A 7,864-nucleotide genomic window follows, 5' to 3' on the forward strand; every position below is an offset into this window, starting at 1 on the left:
GTCCTCTATCTGCCATCTAGGTCTCGAAGGTGATGTCAGCAAGCACAGCGACTCTTCGATACCCGAGCTACATGAATAATGACCTGATCGGACTGATTGCTCCTTTGACTCCAACTCCCCGCTTGCACTTTCTCATGACTGGGTACACACCGCTGACCACAGATAGCGAAGTATCCACCGTCCGTCGGACCACCGTGTTTGATGTGATGCGACGGTTGCTGCAACCGAAAAACATGATGGTTTCCACCCAGGTGCAGCGTGGTGTGAATCACTGCTATGCAGCCATACTGAACATAATTCAGGGTGAGCTTTCCTTTTTGTGAATTTCTAACGCAAAACGTAAACTTTCTGTTCGTCTGATGCATTCTGTTCTATTCATGATTTTTGTACGTTATGAAATGTCCTCAAATTACTGTGCAAGAATTTCCAAACTTTTAGAGCTTCAGCACGATTCTTTAGTTGGTTTTGTATTCCTATACAAATACGTAAATTGCGTTTGGCTTCAATAAGTAGTTTATTTTTTTGCTCATGGAAAATGCCTTTCTCCACACCGAAGGAGGTTCATTTAGAGACGATGTGAATGTCAAAACCGTGACAGGTTTCTCAGCATTGTTTGGTTTGATAAGACGCCTGTGAAAATCGATTCCCCAAATACGTGACTGAGAGTGGGATGTGCTAATCATCAGATGCTTCTCTCGATATTCAGACCAGGATTTCTAGGTAGTAGGCAAAATTGTTTATTTGGGTAACTGTCACCACATGTGGAACAGATCTGGCATCAACCTAGCTACCGAGGGTTGAGTTCACTGTGCTACGGCGCGCTCCATATTGTTATATGGGAGAGAAACCTGATCGGTTTGCGCTGAGGATGTTAAACTACTTTCAGCGTTCAAACTTCGGTGATGCTGAAGTACACCGAATCGTTTTCGGGTGAAATAACTGAGCACGCTCCACATGTTGCGCTGGCTTAGTCACGTGCCCCATTTCCCAGTCGACCGTCTTCCTCAGGCAGCCACATGGAAGGTGGTATCAAGTTAGAAGAGATCAAGTAATCATTTAGCAGCGAAGTATGAAAGCCATCTTTAGCAAGCTAATTCTCGCTGGTCATTGCCGTCTCCCTGGATGTGGCCCCCTAGACAAGGCACGAACGGTTGGAAGCATTGACGAGCATGCTCCAGTCTCGCGCTCAGTGTGCGCGCATGCATCCAAGCTGTTGCCTTCAATGCATAGCCTCTACCTTAGATCTCCCCAAATCCACTGTCACTCCTCGATTCACTCATCAATCATATTAACCACTGTCTCCAGTGCGTAGCTATCTACTCTTATCTCTCCAGACCATCGGCAAACTAAACGTGTATCCGGCATTTCAGCTGATGTGTTGATGGTCGTGATCGTGATAAGACCAGAATTTCGCCGTTCAAGTAAAGCCCAACTACTAAGCCGAGATGAAATTCTAAGCTATTTCATCTCTGCTTAGAAGTTGTCAGCAGTATGCACCACAAAACACTTGGAAGATTTGAAATTGTTATCTTCAGGTCAGTAGGTTAGTATGTATTAGGAGAACCAGCTCCAAACATAACTGGATTACACAACTACCAATGGAATAACCGTTTTCGTTGAGACAGATCTAATTGGTCGCTCTTCACTTGCCCTTGACAGATGATTTCCGTTTTTAGTATCACTCGCCTAGAACTTTCCACGTGGGCTTTATAAGCACATGGCACTCCTGTGCACGTCAGTGCTCAATAGATCAGCTAGTTCGTACGTTCATCGGTTTCTGGTTTCGCATCAGGCTATCAAGCAGTTATCCAGACTCGGGTTCACGGTATTGAAAAGGCATTAAGAAAACTGTAGTCCACAACAATATGCAATTGATTTGTCCACTAGTCGCGTAGCAGCGTGATTAATTTGTAGATAGACAGGGTATACCATACCGTTCTCCAGCCAAAGTCCACGCCACTTAATACAGCTTCTTTTGGTCCTACATGGCAAATAAGACCCTTTTAGCCTGATCCACGAGAGTGTATTTTCATTAACCGTTCTGTGGTATAGATAAGGAGACCACAGGTGGCTTCCCTTTGCCACCATTGAAGCGTCCTGTTACCAGTCCGCCTGGACTCCATGTTGTTGGAGGTTTGTGTGAACCAGACACTCATTACTCAGTTAGCCGGCAATTGTAGAATATTCTGACACCAAATGGTGAGTTCTATTTCGTTCACCGATTTCACCAGAATAGCCGCTCAGTATTTCAATCAACTGCTCCGTCAATAATGTTGCATGCGGTAGAGCCGTTGATAAAATTTCTTTCTCAGTAAACCCCTCATTTTATGATCCAACTCTCTTGTTTATTGCCACCGTGTCCGAATTGGGGTTAGTTTGTCTTTATCCACCAGAGCTCACATTTTTCTACATGCAACAGTATCTTTGAGTGTCAGTTCATGGGTCTCGTCGATTTGTGGATCGGGGGGGGGGGGGTCAAGAAGTCAGATTGTGTGCGGCTGCACCATCCTTACCGTAGTATTTAGCACTGAGTGTGTCTGCAGTGGGCCCAGTAATTTGAGGATATGAAATTTTTCACTCGAGCCTTCCTCCTATAAGTGAAGCCAATCTATGTCAAATCCCAGCATTGATGTGGTCTTTTACAAATTTCGGATGGAGCATTGTCCCGATGAAGCCTGGCTAGTAGAACTAACTCGTGCTTTCGGCTCACAATAGGTTTAGTGGATCTTATAGATCTTAGACAACTGAATTCCGCTCTTCTCAAAATAATAATAAAGAGCGTCTGTAAATCCATCCGTAGCACCTTTCGGTGCCTAGCTGGTCTTGCCACCCGAAGGAAGCATGAGGGTTGGGATACTGTCCAGGCCTAGACAGGGGAAGTCTAGAGGTCAGGTTTGAACCAAGGACCTTGCCAAAGAGTTGGCTATCTGTTCTCCGTTTCTTGATACTACCGTTCTTCCGTTAAAAAAGGCAAGCTGGGTCGCAACCGAAGCTGTAATGAAGAGTGTACTTTAGTATACTTCAACTACTCGGAGACCAGTCGGTTAAGTGATGAGTGACTTCGGTGTCTAGTTGCCTGACGGCGCAGATCTTGCTTTCTTCCTCTTCGCTCCCATTACCACTAGCCTGTGTGTAGGAATATTGGTGGGCCTACAGAATGCAAGTCAAAGCTGAATAGCTGAGTACGTAGTAGAAGTCATCCCATGCACGATGACAAGTCCACTTTTCATTGATTGGTAGGGACTTCACGGGATTTCGCTCTTAGTGTTGTAACCAACACTAGCTCATCCAATCTATTTGTCTGCGGGAATTTACGTGTCACAGTTTTCGTTGTTTTCTTATTCCCACGTCGAATAACCAGGTCATACTCCTCTTTCTGAACTCCCGTGTCTCCTGGACGCGTTCTTCCTTGAAGCGTAATGAGTCATATACGCCCTTGACGAAATTTCGCTCGGCAAGCATGTGTTTAGTAAAACAGGCCTTAGTTGTTTTCTTTTGCTATCGACTGTCAGCAGTCTGGTATTAAGCCGATTATTGAACGGGTGATTTCGACTTGCCTTAATTCGTTTTGTCGAGTTAGCGGTATTACTTTACTTGGGATATTCTCAGGCACGTGATGTATAAATCCATCCGTAATCTACAATGGAGGACGTTGTGTCTCAACTAAACTAAACGTTTTTGAAAAAATCCCTTTGTTTGTTTCCCTATCCTTCTGATGTATAGGTGAAGTAGATCCATCTGAGGTTCACAAATCTCTGCAACGTATCCGCGAGCGCCGTTTGGCCCAGTTCATTCCTTGGGGCCCTGCAAGCATTCAGGTAACCTTGTCACGCCGTTCTCCATATGTGCAAACACAGCACCGCGTAAACGGGTTGATGCTGGCAAATCACACGAGCATATCCACAGTACGTTGTTGATTTTTTTCTTTTTACTTCCTCTTACTGTTCCTTCGACGTTATCTGCCTTCTACATCAGCCGCTGCATCCAGTCAGTCGGTTCTCCGACCCACCCATTCAACTTGTTTTTCTGGCTCTCTTGTCAAGTTGATCAAGACATTGAGGACAACAAGGGATGATTTTATTTCGTATACTCTCTTCCGCCTTTAGACGTGTAAAACAGGTTAATATGTGTAATACAGGGCAGTTTGCAACATTCAAAAACAAACCGGGGCAATCCCGGATGGTCAGTTAGATCCTTCCGAGCGCAGAGGATATCAACATAGGCTCAAGAAACTTCAACTTCTGTGGCTGGACCGATGACCTATGACCCGTATCGATTGGATGCCTAGCGATCAGCCATTGACCTTGGACCCGATCAGCTTTGGGTTGGGGTCATTCGACGTGGTACGAGGTTTTTGGGCGCTAGCTCCGTTACTCGCGTTTCAAGCCTCCTATCAGTTCTGCAGATATATTTATTATCGCATCTGCAGTTGTTGCTTTCAAGTTTAGTGTTCAGGGCTTGTGCGAGGTTGTCGCAGTCCGGCTGAACTGGACGAAGAGAAGTGCAGGCAAGAGATCGTCCACACAAAGAAGAAACAATATGGAAGAAAGCATAGGTCTTTCGGCAATTTTAGTGCTGATTTTCTCGGTCGTTTTTACAGGAATAGAACGGGTGTGCAGGAAACCTCCTATCTAGGTCATCAACTCTGGATGCAACCGGGGAGCGGGCAAAATGCCTCCGATGTATCGAAGGCAACCACCTTCCTTTCATCAGAAGAGTCAGCTTATGTCTTGCATGCAGGCTAACAGCAGCCGTGAAGCGTTGGCACCTGAACCTATATTAGTGTTCACCCATGTCTTCAAGATGACCTAAGGACTGTTTTAAGGACTTTGGACGAAATGGGGATAGTGGAGATTGGCCAGTTTGGGTGAGGGCAGGAGCCGCGTGTGCTAATGGGAGGGATGAACGATTTTTTTCTTTCTGAAGAAAAAAATACCAGTAGATAAAGATAGAGGGCTCCGAAATGACTGAAGCAAATTCAGAAGCACCATTACGGAACAAACCCAGATAAGCTGGAGAGACTAGTTGAACCGGTACGGAACTTAGAGCGGAAAAAGAGTTGGGGGTAAAAGTCGGACAAAGAGAACTTTTGAGTTTGGTACTTCAAGGTGTGTCACGTATGAGAGGGAATGAGGAAGAACAGAATTTGTAAATGGCTGCTTTGACCAGGCTCTAAAAGGAACTACTTGAAGTTGGCACTTTTGACAGCTGGGTTTCCTTTCATGCGTTGTATCTATCTTTTACTGTCGATCATAGATGAGCAAGTATTAACTACGGCAACGCAGTCAGTGCTTGTTGAGAGAGAGAGAGAGGGATGCACCTACCAATTCTTAGTTGCATTCAGGGGTCGGACAGGATAGTCGTGGAATTTCTTCCGCAAAAATCAAGGGATCTCCCCCTGAAAACACTAAAGACTTGACGCAGTCAGCAGATGAGTGTTACCAAAATATGTGGCAAGAGGGGAGATTGTGTCTTGGAAGGGAACTCGACAAGAACAGTGTGTCGGAGGGAAGTCGAGAAGAGCAGTGTGTCGGAGTCATAGCGTAACGTGTTGAATGGGTCTTTTTAGAGGTATCACAGTTGCGATCAGGAACTCTGGTTGGAAAACATACGAGTTGGATAGCGGGAGTGGTGGTTGAAAAGAACTTGACCACACAGCCCGTTGAATCTTTGTGGGACGTTTCTACCTACGTTGAAATTGCCCATAATGCTAACTTTTCGCAAGGGGTCGGACGGAATTATCTGTTCAGAGTTCACGTTCATCGATAAACTTAGCATCGAGGTAAGTTCGATTTAAGCCAATATAGTTTTAAGCCACTAGTACAAAACTCCGAAGATCAAAACGGATGAACACTCACGACACGTGAATGCGGCTGTGTATTTGTTCGATGATTCAAGTTATCTGTTCTATTGGGATGGAAAAAGGCAGCTCAATGTCTCGGAAATCGGTGCGGCAGCTATTACCTTCAGTGCCTTGTTTGACACCATTCCTGTGACATCAGTGGTTGTTTTTTTTATCCATTTTTCACTGAATAAATGGAGATGACGCACGCCTGTCTTGCATCTCAGACAGCTGAATTTCATGCACGGACCGCGACTTTAGGTAGCCACTATTCATTCGCCCTTTTTAGAGTGGTTATGTGGACTGTCATAGTAGCTTTGATGTCCGTGTCATATTCTGTCAAACTGTTTTCACTATGGACAGAAGTTTGACCGAATTGGACAATCTAAGGGCCACATCTTCCAAACTACATGCTTTTAACTGTGAAGAGGCTTGTTACGTTGAATGATCTCTTTATTTCCTTTCCTCCCAGCTCTTTTTGCGTTGTCTGGCTCAGTATGATCGTCTCCGTACTCGTGGCGCATTTTTGGAACAATTTCGCAAAGAGGACATCTTTCGTGATGATCCGGACTTGAAAGAGTTCGCGGATAGTCGACAAGTTGTGCATACTTTGATTGAGGAACACACTGCAGCCACTCGATCCGATTACATCCACTGGGGAGCACAACGAGCTGTTGCCGCTGCGGCAACACAGGCAGCTGCAGCCGCGGCATCAATGAGTACGGCGCAAGCTTAACTTCGTGCCAACCAGCTGCTCACACTGCTCAACATTTTACGCGATTTTTTCTTACCCTCCGTCCTTATAGAATGTCATTCAGAAGGGTAATCTCGGTTACCCGGCTGCGCATATCATTTTTATTACTGCTGTTTTTTTTGTTCGAAACGTTTGGCAACTATATTACACGATTTTCGTGATAATCGTTATTTGATCTGAGACCTCCGCTGTTGCGGAGGTCTGGGAGCCACCCAGACGTCGATAAACGAAAATATGGGCTAGCTAACCGCCAAATAAGATTGTTCACCTCAACAGATAATCCTGGATAGGGGTGACCGACGGCTATCAGAACATATATGATTGCGCGCGTGCTTCAGTTTGCACACCGCTGCGCCATACAGCGCCGCCTTCATCATGTCAACTCGATTAGTTCAACAAAACGGCTAAGCCAGCAGACATCTGAACCACGAGTTATGGACAATTTACGCCTATCTGTTAGAGTGCATTGTGGCACAGTTGCCCCCTCAAGAGCAAACACCAGTGTATAAACTTGTTAAGTTATTTCCATTCTGTGCGCTCAAATGTTCATCACACGCAGCGTGAGCTAAACTTGAAAGACCCCTCTCTTTGATTTCCCATAACATTTGTTCTGTCCTTGATCAGCTTGCTAAATTGTCCCAAGTCAAGAATGGTCGAGAGTTCAGCTCAAACCCTTCACTTTTCCTATCAGGAGCACGTGCCATCTGACACAGTTGCTTGTGCGTGTATCGGTAGTGATCGTGAAATAATTTTTGGTTATTTTACTCAACCAGAGCCTTGTGGGTGTTTTGATTATGCCGGAATTCATGAACGCCATTGGCATCCAACTAGACGCGAATCTCATTTCTACGCCGAATGAATGAGTGGAGCATTTGTACTTCAGGATACCACAGGATTTATTGGGGTTTGTAAGTTGTATTTGGATTCATAGTTTGAAATTCCATAAACAGCTGTCTCTGCTTTCTCCTTGATGTTGCCAGTATTTTTTCGAAGTGTTGGCAACTGGCTGAAGTTTAAATGAACGACTTTTATCCAACTTCTGGAAATCGTTTTTTCAAATAGGTCCAGCCCTTCAGTGGATTTTTTGAAATCTTCGAACAGACCTCTTGTCAACGGATGCTAAATTTATGTTCAGCAGGATAGGCATCTTCAGATCTAAAGAAGCTGAGCATCACGACGTTTTTTATTCTGATTGGTGCTTGTTATCTCGGCTTTTGGAAATCGAACGAGTGACCCTTTGGTCATGTGACGACGGATCCACCAACCAG

General features: G+C 45.0%; 1 protein-coding gene across 1 annotated transcript in view; it reads left to right on the plus strand.

Annotated features, from left to right (window-relative positions):
- T265_00755 (hypothetical protein) overlaps positions 1-6,754 on the plus strand; it is a gene marked incomplete at both ends in the record, with an annotated part of 20,573 nt that extends 13,819 nt beyond the window's left edge. The window contains 3 exons of the mRNA XM_009164604.1: positions 30-303; positions 3,724-3,905; positions 6,315-6,754. Coding sequence (XP_009162868.1) covers positions 30-303; positions 3,724-3,905; positions 6,315-6,578 — 720 coding nt within the window. The remainder of the gene's footprint in view (positions 1-29; positions 304-3,723; positions 3,906-6,314) is intronic.
- Positions 6,755-7,864: the final 1,110 nt, after the last annotated feature.

The sequence above is a fragment of the Opisthorchis viverrini genome (assembly GCF_000715545.1).
Source record: "Opisthorchis viverrini unplaced genomic scaffold opera_v5_7, whole genome shotgun sequence".
NCBI lineage: Eukaryota > Metazoa > Platyhelminthes > Trematoda > Opisthorchiida > Opisthorchiidae > Opisthorchis > Opisthorchis viverrini.